Raw genomic sequence first — 19,550 nt, 5'->3', positions numbered from 1 at the left:
GCAAGGAAAAAAATTAGGACATGATCCAGTCAACATGATCCAATGGATTTCACCAGTTAATCCACGGGCTTCATTGTCTTCCACTGTGATCAACTGAACTTAACAGTGCTTAACTTTGGCAGAATTGTGTTCTTTATATACAGTGGTGCCTCGCAAGACGAAAAGAATCTGTTCCGTGAGTCTCTTCATCTAGTGTTTTTTTTGTCTTGCAAAGCAAGCCCATTAGCAGATTAGCGGATTAGCGCTCTTAGCGGTTTAGCGGCTATTAGCGGCTATTAAAGGCTTAAGGGATTAGCGGATTAGCTGCTAAAAGGCTATTAGCAGTTTAGTGCCTTAGAAAAAGGGGGTGGGGAGTGGAAAAAAAAACCCAGGAATCGCAAGACATTTTCGTCTTGCAAAGCAAGCCCATAGAGAAATTCGTCCTGCGAAGCACCTCCAAAATGGAAAACCCTTTCGTCTAGCGGGTTTTCCGTCTTGCGAGGCATTCGTCTTGCGGGGCACCACTGTATTTTGCTTCCCCACAACTTATCATAAAGCTTGTAGCACCAGTTAATCGACACCCATGAAGCAATGCCAATCACAACTCCGTGTCAACATTTTAGATAGAGATTTGTGGCACTGTAAGCAAATTTGCCAATGGAAAAGTTTAGAATTTCAGATTGCAGAAGGGTACAGGCAAACAAAAATTCTCAGTAAGATCGAAAGAATTGTGGAAGATTAAATTAGAAGGGAGGGAGAACATTGTGCCTGCAATGAAGTTACTCTACCCAATTTGGCTGTGTTAAATTGTGATTTGACACAAACATTTTAGCAAGTCAAAAAGGACTAATATTTACAATATTCTGTCTACTTCTCTCTTTTTGCTTTTGCAGCTCAGACCAATGCATGTTTACTTCAAAGTAAGGATGGAGGAAGTGGGACGCGGGTGGCGCTGTGGTCTAAACCACAGAGCCTAGGGCTTGCCGATCAGAAGGTCAGTGGTTTGAATCCCCGCGACAGGGTGATCTCCAGTTGCTCGGTCCCTGCTCCTGCCAACCTAGCAGTTTGAAAACACATCAAAGTGCAAGTAGAGAAATAGGTACCACTCCAGCAGGAAGGTAAATGGTGTTTCTGTGCACTGCTCTGGTTTGCCAGAAGCGACTTAGTCATGCTGGCCACATGACCCGGAAGCTGTCTACGGACAAACGCCGGCTCCTGTGGCCTATAGAGCAGGATGAGCATGCAACCCTAGAGTCGTCCGCAACTGGACCTAACGGTCAGGGGTACCTTTACCATTACCTTTTAGGGATGGAAGAAAAAAATTCTAGCTCACATATTTAAGCAAATCAACCTACCTTCCAGATTAATCCATAGACCACAATGTAAATATCCTTCAGATTTCTCAGTTCTCTGAGTTTTGCTAGGTCAGCTGAAAAATGCTCAAAGAGCATATTTTAGGATTATATGTGATTAGAAAGGTGTGCATTTGAGATAGATGATGTATTTAAATATGTATCTTGTTCAAATACATATTTTTGAACTTTCAATTTTTTTAAAAAAAATCACATTCTTTGAGAAATGGGATAAAGGAGACTTATGAACACACACGGGGAACTGACACAAACTAGTAGCAGACGGATCCATCCATCCCTACTCAAAAGTAAGCCCAAGAGGTTGCAATGAAAGCTTACTTTCAGGAATGTATGGCATCCTTAACCAGAAAGAGAGAAACAGCAGGATGAAGGTGGCCCAGGGTGAGGAGCTAAAAGAGCCCACAGTCCTTCAGGTTCTCTTTGATGATTATATCTGTCACAGCATCAAACACAAACTTAACATTCTGCGTATCGGTGGCACAGGTCATGTGGGAGTAGATCTCCTTGTCCTCTTTTCTTAAATTCAGATCTAAGAATTGGTTCTTGATGTAATTTCCTGCATCTTCAAATGTGTTTGATCCTAGTCAGAGGAAGACAGAAGGAACTGTCAGTAAAATGCCATACTAATTAATTTGTTAGAAATAGCCCTTTCCCTTCCCTTGGCGCACAATCTGTCGAGTTCAGCCTCCACTGACCTCTGACCTCCTCCCCAAACAAAAAGTATGGCGTGCATGAAATCTTCAGTGCACATGTAACTGTCTACAATTCTCCTTTACTGCATGCAAGGAATCCCTTTTTCATTCATATAGAAAAGTAATGAACAATGAGTAAGATTAAAAAAATATTTCCCTTTCCCAAAACTATCCCTTTGCATTCTTTTAATCGTTATTCTTATGGGAGTCATGAAAATGCACAACTGTGTCCAGAGATGGCCCACACAGCTGGACTCACCAAGCTGGACACAGCCTAGTCTTTTGGTGCTGTGGGTTAAACCACAGAGCCTAGGACTTGCCACAGAGCCTAGGACTTGCGGTTCGATTCCCCGTGACGGGGTGAGCTCCCATTGTTCGGTCCCTGCTCCTGCCAACCTAGCAGTTCGAAAGCACGTCAAAGTGCAAGTAGATAAATAGGTACCGCTCCGGCAGAAAGGTAACAGCGTTTCCATCCGCTGCTCTGGTTCGCCAGAAGCGGCTTAGTCATGCTGGCCACGTGACCCGGAACCTGTCTGCCGGCTCCCTCGGCCAATAAAGCGAGATGAGCGCCACAACCCCAGAGTCAGTCACGACTGGACCTAATGGTCAGGGGTCCCTTTACCTTTACCAAGGGCTTAAGAAAGCAGTCTCAAGAACATGTATCTTAATGCTGTGGTGGGAAATCATTTCAATCCGGGGACTATGTTCCTCATGAGCAATCTTCAGAAACCAAAGAAGTGGGGTGTGTAAGCCAGCACTGGCTCACCTGTGGCCCTCCAGATGTTGCTGGACTGCAACTCCCATCATCCCAGATTCTTGCTCCTGCTGGCTAGGGCTGATGAGAGTTCAACAACATCTGGAGGAGCACAGGTTCTAAACTTACCATCATATTCTGGAAAGCAGACACTGAGATGAACTTTCAATATTTTTTCTCGGAAGAGATCCTTCTTATTTAGGAAGAGCACAATAGAAGTGGTTGCAAAGTACTTGTGGTTACAGATGCTGTTGAACAGGTGAAGACTCTCATGCATTCGGTTCTGTACAAGGCAGGGAAATGTGGCTATTAGGCCCCATTACCTGGTGACATGCAAAGTCCAATGTTCTTTTTTAATCAACGAAATAGGAATTCAGTGGGTTGGGGTTATGTGAATAATGTTCTTAAGGAACCATGCAAGGTTACCTTAAATGCTTTCCACAAATTGCAACTCCCTTGCCCCCCCTGCCCCCCACATTTGCTGTTCTGACTCACCACTTCTTCATCTTCCACCAGGACCATGTCATAAGCACTTAAAGCTGCACAGAATATTATGCAAGTAACTCCTTCAAAGCAATGAATCCACTTTTTCCTCTCAGATCTTTGTCCTCCCACATCAAACATCCTAGGAAATGAAACAAAAGATAAACATGTACGTCCATTCACTGCATCTCTGACACTAGTTATGTTGGGCATGTGGGGGGGTGTGTGTGTGTGTCAGGATTCTTTCATCACTACAAGTCTCAGAGATTTGCTGTGTGGTGTCTGCATGAGAAGTATTGTATACAGTGGTACCTCAGGTTACAGATGCTTCAGGTTACAGACGCTTCAGGTTGCAGACTCCGCCAACCCAGAAATAGTACCTCGGGTTAAGAACTTTGCTTCAGGATGAGAACAGAAATTGTGCTCTGGCGGCGCGGCGGCAGCGGGAGGCCCCATTAGCTAAAGTGGTACCTCAGGTTAAGAACAGTTTCAGGTTAAGAATGGACCTCCAGAACGAATTAAGTTCTTAACCCGAGGTACCACTGTACACAGTGAGCCAAGAAATCCTTCTATTTCCAATATGGGACTCCTGATCACAAATCATCTATGTGAAGTGCTATGGAAACTCAAATGTGGAGCTTTTGTCAAACCAATCCATGCCTCTTGCATGTCAGTTTGTTGTTTCTTTGCTATTTGCTTGCCTAGATTTGTAAATAGCATGCAAAGCATTTCACAAATATTTATTTGCTTCCACCTCCAACAAGAACCACTTTTCAAATATTAGAATTGGAATTGATATGTTCTGCATGAAATCCAACATGCCTCTCACACAGCATGATGGATACAGCAGGCAAAACAGTTTGCTCCATGGAGCTTACCAGGCAAAAATCAGAGGGGATGGGAGGGAGTGGATTTGCACATGACACCAGGCTGCACAGGTGTACATGAACAGTTGCAAGTTATGGACAAGTACAGAGGTAAGACTGGGACGAAATGAGCTAGCTGCAAGGGTACGGCAGGCAGCAGGAAGCCTGCAGTTCCAATAATGGTTTGAGTTTCTCCTGAGCACGGACTTTTAAATTGTTCCCTACCACAAATAAGCTAACTGAGACTATGTGAGCTGTTTATGTGCAGCATCTTAGTTCATGAATTGGGCAGTTTCCACCATGTTACATCAAATCCTACCAGCTAAATCCTCCAACAGTTTGGAGAAAAATCACCTATCTGCATCTTGAACTGATCCACATGACTGGCCCGATGTAAAGTAATCTGAGCAGCTCAACCATAATATGTAAAGCAGCTGAGAAGAGAACAGCCGGAGATTCAGAGACTTTCCGAATTCAGTAGCCCATGTGCCGCAACCCACAGTTTTAATTCTATTACTATTTTTTTTTCCTGCCAACATCATGGAAGCTGACTGTGTACAGCTGTAAAGTTTCCATAGGTGGAATAGAGAGAGAGCATTTACAAAATGAATACAATACAGCTGGGGAAACTGCAAGATTTCCTGGTAGAACATTGGATGTGGGGAGGCTCAGATTGACCATAGCCATACCAAAGACCATAGCCATACCAAAGCCTCCAACTGCCCTTTAAGCTGTTTAAAATGTCAGAAATCCAGCAGCCTGAATCAGGTAGACTGCTTTGGCCTCTAATCTCAAACCACATGCATATCTATCATACTTAGGAAGAAACAAAGAAGAACAGCTTTCATACCTAAAGTGCAAATCTTTGAATGAAAACTGTGTCTCAATAATTCCTGTTGTCTTTACTCGTGAGCGAAGGACATCTTGCTCGTTTGGGACATAGCCAGGAGCTGTTATCCTCTCCAGATCATTGAGATAGCTACAGAATCAGAAAGAGAGAGAGTGATAAAGCATTGCAGCTCCATTTTCCTGCAAGGTGGAAACAGGGACACTCTTGTGCATGAGGAGGTGAGGCTGGGGCAGCCATGGCCTGGGGGATAAGGGTAGGCCAATACAAGCCAGCCATAAATAGGGCACAAGGAGAAAGAAGAAACCAAATCTGCATCCAACTGGATGGTTCTACATGACAAAAGTTTTGGGGAAAGTCACGTATAGAAAATACACATTCATGCCAGGGGTGTGTAATAATCCCAGGATCCACCTTGCACCTGTGCATTAAAAAAAAAAATCCAATCTGTTTCTGAGTTACTGGCCCCATCTGCACTCTCCATTTAAAACAGTGCCATACCACTTTAAATGGTGATAGCTTCCCCCAAAGCATCCTGGGAAATGTGGTTTGTTAATGGTTTTGAGAGTTGTTAGGAGACTTCTCTTCAGAAAGGTTTAACAATCAGTTGCAAAGTCATGTCAAAAATATTTTTTTTACTGCTTTTTATTCTTTGTTTTTCATATCCCTTCTCACATTGCCTCCTCCTCCTCATTATTATTATTTAATTCGATTCTGCAGTTTATTTACTGTGTTCAGTATTCACTGGCTTGTATCAAACCTGGTCATTCCCAAGGAGAATAGACTTCTGTCCAGGCAAGAAGACTCTACCTTCCTCTCCTTCCCTCTGCCGTCCCCTGTGCACTCCCAAGTGAGGAGGGTTGGGGGATGCTCTGGAGAAGATTTTGGGAGACATGCAGGGGGCTGCAAGGGGGAGGAGCAAAGTGAAGTCCCACCGTGTGAGCAGAAGTCTTCTCATGCAATTTGGATTCTATTCACAACATTGGTATTTCAGCATTGGCTCGTGTTGTATGCCTTTCGGCCTGTTTGAATGTTTGCAACTGTAAAGGCCTTTGGCCATAAGCAATAAAAAATTGAACTGCAAAATAGTAGCATTAACCATAATGGAATTGGTCTCAAAGATACAGAGATACATGTATTCAGTAACACACACACACAAACACACACATACATGAGAGAGAGAGAGAGAGAGAGAGAGAGAGAGAGAGAGAGGGAGAGGGAGAGGGAGGGAGGGAGAGAGAGGTTATAGGTACAATTTGATTTGTGATTCCTGCGCTAGGTGTCATCTTTAGCTGCCTTCCACAGGCACATACAATGTGAGGAAGATGAAGAAAGAGGAGTTGTTGTTGAAGGAAAGAAGAGTGCGGTTGATAACTGAAAACTGGGATGTTTGGAGGGTGGTTTACAAGGATAATTAATAGTGTAATTCTGTTGTGCTTATGCTAGTTTAATTGCATCATAACAATTGCTTAATACCATAAATATAGAGCCAGCACCCTGAAGGCGGAATCAATTACGTAACTTCTAAGCATATTATTATGAAAAGCAACAGGCATTAAACACACGCACACACACGGTTTAGGATTACAGAATTCAGTTGTAAACTGGTCCCTTACTAGGCAGCTGAGTCATTGAGTTGGTACTCTGATGCTCTTTCAAAGCAGGCCTGAATCCCTGAATCCTTCCACAAACGTTTGATGATCCCAGCCAGTTCAGAAGACATGGTGCCATCTTCCATGGAATCTGCAATTGCCAAAAGCTGCCTTTCATCTTCCTGAAACGAGATTTCTGTGAATCAGGCTTGACCATTGGAGCTGATACTTTATTTTTTAAGTAATGAAAAATGATCTACCATATTAGGAATATGGGGAGGTGGGGAGAGGGAAGCAGGATGCAAAAGGGCAGGGAGAAAAGTTAAACATCCAACACATTTATCAGTTCCTTCATCAGGGAATTTCAAATGCAGAAGCTCATTTTTTGCTTTTGTTATCTTTAGATATAATAAGATATCATTGTGGTTTTGTTGTTCTTCCGGGACACAGCACTACCTCTTGCTTCTGTTGGTCTTCTCAGGTTCAGAAGAGCAGCAGGGAGGATAAATAAGGGGTCACAGAAAAACAGTGGTCTATATGTGGCTCTGGGCCACAGCCCACCCTGGTGCCTGTCTTGGCATACATAAACTTATAAGAAGATAACAGCACAGCTGGGTTGTGCCAAAGTCCATTTAGTTCAGCACCCTGTTCTCACAGCAGCCCATGGGAAGCCTGCAAGCTTCCCCCCACTTGTGATTCCGGGTGGCTGGTGTTCAGAGGATGCTGCCACCATCAGTGAAGGCAGAGTATAGTCGTCAGGCCTTGTAGTCACTGGTAGACCAGACCTCCATGGATTTGTCTAATTCTCTTTTAAAGCCATCCAAGCTGGCAGTCAACACAACATCTTGTCAGCCTTATTCATGACTGCTGTGAACCTCTGTTCCTCAGTTGTTTTGAAGAAAGGTCATGGCAATTACCAGGTTTGCTTAATGCCACCCTTTGCAGTTCTGCGTCTAAATCTATGAGGTCACTAAAAGTACTCTGTCACCTTGTGACTGCAAGCGACAATACTTTCCTAGCATTTCTTTTTTCTTTTTGTACAGCTCTGACTCATTATCTGAATGGCTTGTGGGCCTTTCAGATTAAACTGACAGCCACAATTATGTGAATAATTGAAATTATGTTCAAGACAGTGTTGAAAAGGATAAGGAAATCTCTCACTGATGTCTTACCTCTGCTACAATAATATGAGGTCTGTTCAAAGCCACAACTTCTTCACATTTTCATTTGAAGGGGTTGGGTCATGTCTGCCCGTGTCTAACCCTAACTCTTGCATATTGCATAAGAATAAAGGTCTGCACAAGAACTATGAGATTCTTTGCTCTCATATACAGAAATATATACATATGAGAATTAAGGTTTTTTCAGAGCAATGGTCACTTGGTGACCCTGAGGCTGTTACTGTCTGGGCAGAAGTCTCAGGCAAGCTTGTGAATGGGAGAATGTGCTTGAATGACTGGATGAGGGCCAATAAACTGAAACAGACCTTATTCAACAGAATGGCAGCTGTGCTTCCCAGAGGTGAACTGAATTATGGCACTGCTGTGAAAGACCAAAAAAATGAAAAGAAAAGAAAAAAGAAAAGTTTGTGCAGGAGGAGAGCAAGGCTGCAATCTTCCCATGTTAGAGCATCTTGAGATTCTGATGTGAGAATTCAAAACTGGTGTCCTGGGGTGACACTGGTTCAGAGACAAAATAATACTAGTTGAGAGAGACATTATACTCACTTTGCTTTCTGAGTTCCCATATTCAATTCCTAATGTGGACATTGCCTTGACGATAGCCAGAATGGATTGTAGCATATTGCTGTAAACCACAGATCTATACTCTCTGCATTCCTGCTCTGTATAGCCATCTTTATGGATGATCCTAGGAAGCAAAGAAGGAGACAAATCTCACAATAATCTAAAATAAGAAGAAGGTGAGAGGGCAGGATTCTAAGAACGGGAACTGGGGGGAGACTGGCAGTCATAGACATGGCAACATAATCAGTTTTGAATGTCCCATTATCTAAGGAACAGCCTTCCAGATGTTGTTGGCCTACAAATCTCACCATCTCCAACCAATGGTCATGCTGGCTGTGGCAGATTCAAGTTGTGTTCGATCAACATCTGGAGGGCACCACATTGGCTACCCCTGCTCTAAGCAATGACATCTGGCACACCTGTCACTGGGGAGGAACACGAGCCCTGCCCATGCTTAAAGTCAGCAGGACCAGGGCTTGCTTTCTGGAGGTACTCAAGGGTACTACTCAGTACTGGCACCTTTTATCCCTAGAAGAAAAGTGCTGAGCAGAACCACATCATCCAGCCCCAGCCCTGATACCCACTGGTGGAGGAAGAGGAGTGCAGGGGAGCACACCTCCCCTGGCAGTGCGATCCCAGTGGGGTGCCATCGCGGCTGCCCCCCGCCTGCGCTGGGTGCCACGCCCCCACAGGTGGTGTGCCACGGTCCCAAGATGTGCGCCAGCCCCACCCCCGCCTGCTCTCCGCCCTCCAGTGCCAGAGCATGAAGCTCCGCCGCTGCTGATACCTGCACACTTCCTGGCCCTGTGCCACTCCTTTAAAAAAATAATCCAAGGGAAGGATGTACTTATATGCATATTTCCATGTGCTTTAATGAGAACAAGCATTACAATGTTCAGATGTGAACTAATATGCCATTGAACACATCGGAAAGTCCTGCCAATGTAAGAAAAAGGCATATTTGTTTTTGTTGATAAATACATTGAGCAGTGAATATGACTTTCAATGGCAGGAAATAACTGCAAAGCTTTTAGGAAAGGGTGTGGTGTGTGTTTGTGTATGTGGCATCTCTCCCTTCCACCCTAATACCTATATTAGCAGTCCCTCTGTCTTTAAACTGGTATCCTTGGCTTCAGATAGAAGAGGCCAAGCACATATTGATATATTGGGTAAAACATCAGGTTAGTGAATGAGGTATAAAGGATTGGTTTTTTACATCCCCATGTACAGTATCTGTTAGGATTAGATTGTCAAGCTTGATTTGTTTGTTTCCCCCACCTCACGCCCTTTGGCATTGTGCTTCATGTAGCACTTTGCGCTACCCAATGTGACATGAATATTGATGCACCTACTTCATTTGTTTCACAATAGTGCTCTTCCCTGATTCTCCAGCTCCTGCAGACAAAGAACATGCACATATTGGTCACATTTAATGTCGTTAAAAAGGAGCCAAGTGGGAAAACGAGACAAAGAAAGTAAGTGATGGAGGGGAAAAGCACATAAAAATATGCAAAAGTGGTGGGTTTGTTTGCTTGTTTTTTTAAAATAAAAAAACACTTCTACTTGGAAAAGAGGCATTCTGTTTCACCAGCACATGTTGGTCCAACAAAGGCTTTTGTGTGTGTCCCTCAAGCAGTGCATGTGCTTTAGCCAAATGGGCAACTTGCGCTAGCCATGGTTTGGGGACATTTGTTTATGGACCAGGGTATTTAGCAAACCCTAGAGGAGTTTGGGTTGCCTCTAGAAACATGCTGATTTGTAGCTACAACACATTTAGCTACTCCAAACAAAAGTACTCAGTTTATGGAAGCCACTGTGAGCATATCAAGCTCTGATAAGCATCAAATAAAAGTCTTTGATCTTACAGGGCGAATGTATGGGGAAAGTGCAGACCTGCTGGACCAGAAATCTAAGCGTCTTTATTTTACTACTCCCTAGATTTCTTCTGATATGATTGTGGGGGTGGATGTAGATAAGGATCAAATGGAAAGGCTTTCACTGCACTGTCAGACCGACCCCCCCCCCCAAAAAAAACCCCACTTTAATATTAGTGATATATATATATTTATATGTTGCAGTAGCTGAAAAGACAGCCATAAGCAGTCAAAACAGAGAATGATTGAGCAGAGAAACCATTGCAAGGGCAGTTTTATGGAGCTGAAGAATCAAAAAGTACGGCAACGATTTCTCATTTTCTTCAACCTAAATTGTCACATATTATGAGCCAGAAATCTCAGATAATCACATCTAAACATTTTCCACCATAGACTCCCCAAGTCTTTAGACATATGTGGCAATCCAGGTTTAAGGATTTCATTTTAAGTACAGATTTCTTTCTTTAACAAAATAAATAAATCTGACATTAATGCAAAATCTTGAGCACATTTTTATTTAGCATATGTATTAAGAGATCTTGTGAACTGCAGTGGAAAAGAGGAAATTCCTTCTATTCTAGTTTAGGAATGTCAGAGTAGTCCAAAAAATACCCTCCAGATATTGATGAACTTCAAGCCCCATCAGCTCCAACCATGATGGCGAAAGGTGAGGGAAGATGGGAGTTGTAGTCCAACAACACCTGGAGGCTACCATGACAGTACCTTCCAGTACTACTGTACATTGTCTCCCCTATTATTTCCTGTTTAGATGGTCTCCTTGGGAGATATCTCATGTTTCAAAAGTCAGGATAAAGAGGTGCATCTTCAGCATTTGAGGAAAACTAGTTCCACAACTTAGGGGTTGCCAAAAAGAAAGCCCTTTCCCAGGTCACCCCACCCAAGTTTATAAGACAGAAGGACCTCTTCTGCTGATATTAAACTGTAGGGAAGGAGATGGTCTTTCAGATATTGGGGCCTAAATGGTTTAGGGCTTTAAACACTACCCTTAGCACTAGGGTAGTGCTAAAGGCCCAGAAATGAACTGGCAGCCATGTCATTTTTAAATTTGGAGGCAGAGGACATCTAGGTGGAATGCCAGCCAATCTGGAAGTTACCAGAGCATGGAGTACAGCTGCCAAGTCATTTCTGTTCAAAAGAGACCACTGCTGGCAAACCAACCAGAGCTGGAAAAAGACACTCCCACTCACCAAGGCCAACTGAGTCTCTAGGGACTATCCCCAAGCTACTGACCTGCTCCTTCAGGGAGGTGCAATCCTAATCGAGAACAGGCTGTCTCCCCACCTCCTGGACTAGAAAACTAACCCTTACACTTGTGTCTTTTAGGATTCCATTTCAGTTTATTGGCCCAAGTCCAGCTTATCACCACATCTTAGAAATGGTCTAACAGCTTAGCCACCTCCTTCAATTCAGATGGAACAGAGAGATTGAGCGGGGTGTCATCTGCTTATTGATGACCATTCACTCTCAATCTCTCACTGATAGATCTCAGTTTATGGCACTCTGTAAAGCACCAAGAAATTGATGCTGCCAGTGTATTCACTTACAAGCACAAACTTAGGACTCACCTGCACATACATGTACTTTATGGGTTGTTAGTCATGACGAAATTAAGTCCATTGATTTCATTGGGTCTACTCTGAGTATGAGTTAGTCAGATACAATCCAGTGTTTCATCACTTATTAATTTCTGGCAGAATTGCCTCCACCGGAAATGGCTGAATGAGATGCAATATGGGAGTTCTGTAGGTGGTGTTCATCCACACTGCTGCTTTCAAACACAGCAAGCCATCACTCAAGGACTGCAGCATGTATGTGAGACCTCACTCTTAGTGGAAGGGACCCAATCTCAGGACCCACTTAGTTTAAAGTCGTAGGGAAAGGAGACTGGGGCGGATGACCTCCAAAACGTTTTCAGCCCTGCATCCTCATGAGTTAGAATGGAACAGTCTCAAAAAATATTGTTGAAAACAGGTTTCAGCAAGTTAGCAACAGTCAACTGTGAGTGATAAAGGGACAAATGATCCATGTTACAAAAATGTATGTAACAAAGAAACGGTATTATTTCTTTTTAAATGAAAAACCTTTTGGAGGCTGAGATTTTGAGCTGGGGGGAAGTCAAGTGATGCTTAACCCTTTCCCTGCCAGCCCATTCCATCTCTCCAGCTTTATTTCCTCGCCATGAGTTCCAGGCATGTGTTTACAGGAGTGAGCATATTTCTGATCCGATGGCGGTGATGGTGAGAGCAGCTTGAGGGGTGAAAGGGAGGCACTGAGTAGAAAAATGGCTTCACTCCAAATATGAAGCTGCTGAGGTTACCTTTTATTTATTCATTCATTTTAAAAGGCTGAGCTTCATGACATGAATTTGCGTGTAATATGTAGCTTGCCCTAACTCAAGCAAATGAATCATGACAAATGACCAAATATATGGAAAGTGATCCCTAAAACCCACGATATGAGAGAGAGAGAGAAACACAAGCAGCAGGTTCCATGATTATGCAAAGTTCCTGCCTGCCAAGTTTGTATAAATAATGACAACTTTGTCAACAAAAGTTTTGCATCTGGGACTTGCAAATTCAGAATTGCTCCCTGCTATTTCCCAAATGCATTTCTGAATAAACACAAATGCCATTAGGCACAATGTTTTTACTGTGGAGCAGAAAGAGCACATGAGCATCGTATACATGCAAAGTACAGGGAAGGCTGAAGAATCACAGCAAAAATTGTAAGCAAATGAAGCCCTTTCCTGGGCATCTGAATGGCAACGCTAAACTACAGTAAGTCTTATGTTGGTAATTCCCAGGTTGTGTGTCAAAGCTCTTGAATGTGCTCTGAGATTGCGTGAACAGGTGGCATGAGCCCCAAAGGGCATCAAATGCTGTGTCTGCAGCAATAAAGGACACACTGACACTTGTTTTGGTTCAAATCAGGCTACAGTTTTAACAATTACAGATGGAGGTTTGTTTGGCTGAGGAACTGGGTATCTCCCATATCATCCAGCCCACCTGCCAGAAGATTTCTTGGGCTCAGTCCTGGGATGAGGTTAGCCTATGACATACATCAGGTAGGTGCAATCTTGACTGGATCACCTCGCTAGCAAATGCTATGGCCCTCAGCCCCCGCCTGGGCATTTGGACAGAACTACCTCCCCTAGGATTCCTTTAGCAGGATACCCTACAGCCTGGAGGGGTGGCAGAGGCATACAAGCTCCGCTCCTTCCTCGGCTAAGGATCATACCAATGCTTACCCTGCCCAAGTTGTGACAATTGCAATGAGGGAGGCAAAACCTGCAGAACGAGGCAATAAGTCTGTGGGCGGGAGGGAGGGGAATCCCCCCTGGCTCCAAAATATGGCGGCTGAAGAATATCAAGGTTGTAGCAAAAAACCACCCTTTGATGAGAGGGTGCATTACAAGCAAAGAGGGAAGGGTGTGGGTGGGAGATCACATGACAACTGTGGCACTGAGGAGAGGAGGCAGGTTGAATTTAAGCCAAATTTTAGTTGAATTTAAGCAGACCTGAGTGAAGACTCTGACTCTGGACCAATCAGGTCCGTTCCCCAGAAGCCCATCTCCAGGCCTGCCTATGATTGGCCAAATTCAGGCAGGCAAAAAAATTTAAATTCCCAATGGCCAATAGGAGAGGACATTATGTCTTCTGCCAACTGCTGGGTACCATCTGCAGTGCAGAACAGGAAGTAATGGAGATAAATGGGATTCCCAGGAAATGGATTTCTACAGCATTGGAGCAATTACTGGGAAGGTTGTTTCCCAGCTGGACACACACCTCACCTCAAGGCAGGAGACTGCAGAGCAGTCCCTCCGAAGAAGAACAGAGTGAATGATTATGCTCATGTCCAGCTACTTTTTGTGCACTTCTGGCGTGCCGAGGCACTCCACATTTGCCAAAGCACCACAGAGGAAGAATCTTGTTACAGCCATATGTACACTCACCTTTATTACAATTTTAATTTTGCAGAGCTCAGTTGATGCACACATGTACATCCTTGAATTAAATTGGGGAAGTTATAAACGAGCTGAAAGAACTGAAATAAATGCAACAACGAAACAGTGGGGAATTCTCAGTGCGCAGTGGGGAAGGGCCACAGCTTAGTGTGGGTGGAATGTGGCCTAGAGTGCAAGGGGAAGATTCACCTCTGTCACTCCGCCCACATTTGCCTCTAGCTCCACCCACTTTTGCCTTGGTCTCTGTCCACCTTTGGGAAAGTGGCCCCCAAGAGTTCTCTATGAGAGAATGTGGTTCTCCACCCCTGTTTTAGCTGTAGGGATTAGAAAACAAACAAGCCTCATTTTGTAGGAGGGTTAAAAAATGATGTTGCAACCTGGAATGGTAGAGTCTGGATTCTACCACCTGATTCTGCTGCACCTGTCAACCAAACTTCAGGTTGTGATAAGGAAGCAGCTGTCTGTCCTGTAAAATTTAGGGAACCATAAAATGACAGCTGTATAGTTCCTCCTTATCTTTTGCTCCAGAAGTTCAGGATGGAATCACTCCACTTTTTTTATGGCAATAAATATTCCACAGGCAAATTCCCCTTTCCACTGACAGGCGTCATTTTGGTGTGATGAAAAGGGTCTGCGTGAGCTGCCTGAAAGAAACATCAAATGTCAAGCTCCCATGTGGTAGCTGTGATAATTCTATTCAAATCCCTGGGGTGCGATTCCATCCTCAGAGTCATGTCTTCCATAGACAATGGGTTGCTGGCGAATTAGACTCCCTAAATTTTGCAGGGGGAAAACCCCAACCTATCTGGTAAAATAAAAAATAAAAAATGCTAATGACAGAAATTAATACAGCTACAAATGACCCCTTTCATAAATTCTGAACTAGAAGCAATATAAACAGTGTACTGTTTTCCTTACGTATACCAGGACTCTTAGTCAATAGTCATTGATCTTTTCTCCCTGGTGCTTTATTGCTGCTACAGGATCAATACTGACATCTGGTCCTTAATACGGTGGTAAAATAAGACATGGGAGTGTGATAATCATCCTTCTGCATTAAGCTCAGGATAATCCTTGTGAAACTATTGGAGAATAAATTGGCTTTGAGATCGTACCTAGCAAGCAATATTGAAAACTGAGTATGATTTCTTTGGTGTCCACCCACCACAAAGTAAAAAAATACAGGAGAAAAAAATCAGAAGCAACCACAAATTTTCTAAAGGAAATATAATTATCATCTACAAAGTGTCCCAGAGTTACCCCCAAATCTGGAGGTTCTTACTCTAACAAAAAATGAAAGAAATTTCACAGGACGCAAGAAGAGTTTCAATAGCCCAACAAACCCATTTTTCTCTGGCACAGAATACACCCCTCTCCCATCCCACCAAGGTTCACACAAAGCAAACATTTCAAGGCAAATCTGATTGGGAATTCTAAAGAAGCAAAAGGTCTAAGACTAGTGAAATTTACAACAAGGTTTCCACACATCCTTAGTATATGGGCATAAAAGTACCAAACCCTTGCTTGGAAATATGCACTCATTAAGAAGAAATAGCAATAAGATAATCAGAGTGAAATGCAGCAAAAAATAATAATTTTTTTGTAAATGACCCAAGATCAGCTGAAGTTACTGAAACATCAACAAACACTACTCTGATCCTCATGTGGCATTCCCATTCATTTCCATGGAGCTCCAGCCTGAATGCTTCCTGGCTGAACATGTCTATAAAGATTTCCAGGATTGCAGTTAGCAGCTTTTGAGCAAAATATTTTGAGCTGAAGATTTTTTAAGCTGCAGGCAGAACGTGCCTTTCCCCTCACTATATCATCTGTTAAGTGTTTGATTCAACAAGTTGTAACAGCTTTATAAAACTATAAAACTAACCAGTAGCATCTGGTGTTTTTTAAAATTATTATTAATCAGAGAAACCATTAAAAACATTTACAAGTGCTAGCTTTTAACTTTTTAGAATGTATTTTAGGTGATATGCTATATATTCCCCCCCAAAGCAGACAGTTTTACTATCAGATAATTATCCAGACAGTATACTTTTCACAATTTGTTCTATTCACAAATTCACATTTTCATATCCCAGGAAACCGTATAAATCAGCAGCTACAATTTGGCTAACATGATCTGCAAGCAAGTCTCTTTAGATTTATTGAGACATGTTTCTTTTCCTGGGTGCACATTCTTTGTCTGATTTATATCATATCAAGGCTACAGGGGCCGTCTACTCTGAACGTTCTCCGGAACTGAACTCTATGGCCCTGTCCCAGAATCATCCATGCACTGTCATGTGTTTGGCCCATTGCGATGCAGGAGGAAATGCACATTTATACCACAAGTGGGGGTTTTCAATAGACATCTTCCATGTGCATTGCCAAGGATGCTATTCAACTCAGTTTCACCCTAAGTTGGCACATGACTAAGTAAAGGACAATTAAACTCGGTGGGTGTACTCTGAGTAAAACCTAGTTGAATGCCACCCCCAGTGTCACACTCGCTGATATGGATTGTGCATCCACGTCCATTCTGCGCATGCAGATCCAACAAGGGAGCGCACCCTTGAAGGCTGCATCCCCACAAATATCTCCATTGTTGGTCTGAGTGTCTGGATCATCTCCAGGCTGGTGAGTGGCTTGTGACTTGCAGCAAATATCTGAAAACAAAAACCACTCATTTCCAGTTCTATCAGTCTCTATCATTCGATTTCATGATTAAAATAAGTGGCATGCCCAAAGTGAGAGCTCAGAACACTTCTGACTGTCAAACAACATCTCCCATTCATGCAAAGGTTAATGTAGCTGTTTCATGAATGAAATGACACATATTTACCCAACAAGAGCAACTTGACTGTCCTGGCATCTCTCACGGCATCTTCTTGGAGTCTTTTTTCAAGTTCCCGTGACCTTTTGGCTGATTCTTTAGACTCAGAGCTGACTCCACTGCCCATAACTGTGGAGCTAAATTATTAGCTTATTGTCCAAGCAAGCTGGTGATATCTAATCACAAGGAGCCTAGTGCAGAAGTGTTACAATGGAGCTTAGTTATTTCCTAGTCAGCCTTCTTTCTGCTGGCTGCCTTCACTCCAAAGAGCGGCTTCTGGTCTGTCACATGTCTCAGAGGACAGGACAGAAGGGATTTTGTAGATGCCCATGAAGTCAGCTTGCTATGATGTCAGACATGTAAATGTATCACAATGCTGCTTTACCTTTGGAAAAGCATGTGTAAAAAGCACAGCAACGAATGCAATGACTCTGTGTTTGTGTGACACCAGCGGGGCTTGTAGTGCAGAGCAATTTCAAAGGGGAGGGGGCAAATATGGTGCAACCAAAGTAAAGCAGTATTTTTTATTCCCATTGAGCAAAACAGTTAGGCACATGCTTAACAGAATGAGAAAATCAGGGACCATGTCAGATGCTGCTGTTGCTGCTGATTTATCTAAGGGCAGCTTATAACATCAAAACACAGAAGTTTTAAACAATTTACATGAAGCTGAAGAACATGTAGCTGAATGTGTTCACCTCCATGCCTTTTTATCCTTGCCCTCCCTTTTTGGCTTTATAACCCCCACATTGTTTGCTTTTTATTCAGCCGTGTTTTTATTCCATGACACAGCAGGCTTACCTTTTCCAAAAGTACTCTTCACAACAACCTCATGAGGCAGGTTTGACTGAGCAGGAATAATATCTGGCTGAAAATCGCCCCAATGCAATTCATAACTGAGCTGAGATTTGAACCTGGGCCACCCCTACCGAAGTCGAACGCTAGAGCTACTGCACCATAAAAAGGTAAAGGTACCCCTGCCTGTACGGGCCAGTCTTGCCAGACTCTAGGGTTGTGCGCTCATCTCACTCTATAGGCCGGGAGCCAGCGCTGTCCGAAGACACTTCCGGGTCACGTGGCCAGCGTGACAAGCTGCATCTGGCGAGCCAGCGCAGCACACGGAACGCCGTTTACCTTCCCGCTGGTAAGCGGTCCCTATTTATCTACTTGCCCCCGGGGGTGCTTTCGAACTGCTAGGTTGGCAGGCGCTGGGACCGAACGACGGGAGCGCACCCCGCCGCGGGGATTCGAACCACCGACCTTTCGATCGGCAAGTCCTAGGTGCTGAGGCTTTAACCCACAGCGCCACCCGCGTCCCTTTATACTGCACCATACTGGTTCTTTATTGTAAGCTCTTTGGGGCAGGGATTTGTGTTTTGGAGAATTTAATGTCATATACATACTTGGATGGTTCACTAATGACAACAACAACTGTCAGACCACAGAAGTCAGTGGGACCTTTAAAGTGATTGGAGTGTCCCTTTGTCTGGTTGTGTCCTTTGCTATTGAGGGGGGAATAGCACTCTCTGTCAGCAGGCAAACCAACTCCATTGGTATCTCCCTGTTCAATGAGGCCAGTTCATTAAACTTCGCAGTTATGGCAGAAGGCTACACAACAACAGGGTGGGAGCTCTGTCTTCCCCCAAAACTCTTCCTGCCCATGCTGCTCTGCATGCATGTGGCGAATGAGGCAGTTGTTTCTCTTGCAAATCTCATCCAGAAGGAGAAAAGGTGGTATTCATGTGGGAAAGTGACAACGTCATTGGTCCAACACCTATACTTGACATTGTTGGCATTCCACTGTCTCAAGAAGCAATGGAGTGTGCCTCTGGGGTGAGGTCAAACCACTGGGTCAGTAGCACTGAAGTGACCTCCCTGGGACATAAGCCTGGGCAGTGTGTCTGGGGGTCCTGGGCTGCCCAGATGACACAACCCCCCTCTTGGCCTCACTGAAGTGGTCCAAAGGAAAGCAGAGTAATCTGTTTGGCACCAGCTTGGCTGCAGGAGTCGCCAGAAGGAGGCGTACAATGCGTCTTGCATTTCTGTAGGGTTTACTCCTTAGCCTTTTCTTCTCCTGAAGATGTCCCACAAGGCAGGAGAAGTTTAGGATCAGAGTGACCCTCTTAGCCACTGCTGTCAATAGAAGGCAATATTCAGTGCATAACAAGAGCATGAGCTGGGCCTTTGCACAGGAATGGAGACCTGGAACCCCAGCAGCGTACAAGCAGCCTGTTCTGTGAGTGGCAATTGCCCATGCCTTGCTTCCAGTCATCCTACGCCAGTGAGGTTTTGCATCCTTATTTGCATTGTTTGAAAGCACAATGCAGTGATAAGCATATTTGGGGGCTTCATTTATTTTTCAAAATTACAAACGGACCACAAGATTTGGTTTGGACCTAAATTCTTCAGAAAACAGCCAATGTGGTCTGGTGCTTCAGAAGCTGCCTGGTTTAGTTTCACTCCACATCCAAATCCTAGTTTCGAAAAGCAAAGTTTGGTGACTTCCCTATGCACTACAGGGAAATCTAGA

The 19,550-nt window shown here is 43.8% G+C and overlaps 1 protein-coding gene across 6 annotated transcripts in view; it reads right to left on the bottom strand.

The window, feature by feature from the left end:
• Positions 1-512: 512 nt before the first annotated feature.
• LOC310658166 (guanine nucleotide-binding protein G(t) subunit alpha-3) overlaps positions 513-19,550 on the bottom strand; it is a 48,982-nt gene continuing 29,944 nt past the window's right edge. For 3 of the 6 annotated variants that reach the window (XM_083399986.1, XM_083399987.1, XM_083399988.1), the window contains 7 exons: positions 9,684-9,726; positions 8,314-8,455; positions 6,611-6,768; positions 4,998-5,126; positions 3,294-3,423; positions 2,928-3,081; positions 513-1,932 (listed from right to left, as the gene is read on the bottom strand). In XM_083399986.1, the coding sequence (XP_083256112.1) occupies positions 1,742-1,932; positions 2,928-3,081; positions 3,294-3,423; positions 4,998-5,126; positions 6,611-6,768; positions 8,314-8,455; positions 9,684-9,688 (909 nt within the window). In that variant the 5' untranslated portion in view covers positions 9,689-9,726 and the 3' untranslated portion in view covers positions 513-1,741. Of the gene's footprint in view, positions 1,933-2,927; positions 3,082-3,293; positions 3,424-4,997; positions 5,127-6,610; positions 6,769-8,313; positions 8,456-9,683; positions 9,727-17,029; positions 17,269-19,550 lie in introns of those variants that run through there. The other 3 variants (XM_083399983.1, XM_083399985.1, XM_083399984.1) reach the window with 2 other exon arrangements.

Source organism: Podarcis tiliguerta (assembly GCF_965153285.1).
Source record: "Podarcis tiliguerta genome assembly, chromosome: 10".
Taxonomy (NCBI): domain Eukaryota; kingdom Metazoa; phylum Chordata; class Lepidosauria; order Squamata; family Lacertidae; genus Podarcis; species Podarcis tiliguerta.
The sequence above is the reverse complement of the archived record's forward strand: the minus strand, read 5'-3'. Positions and strand labels throughout refer to the sequence as shown.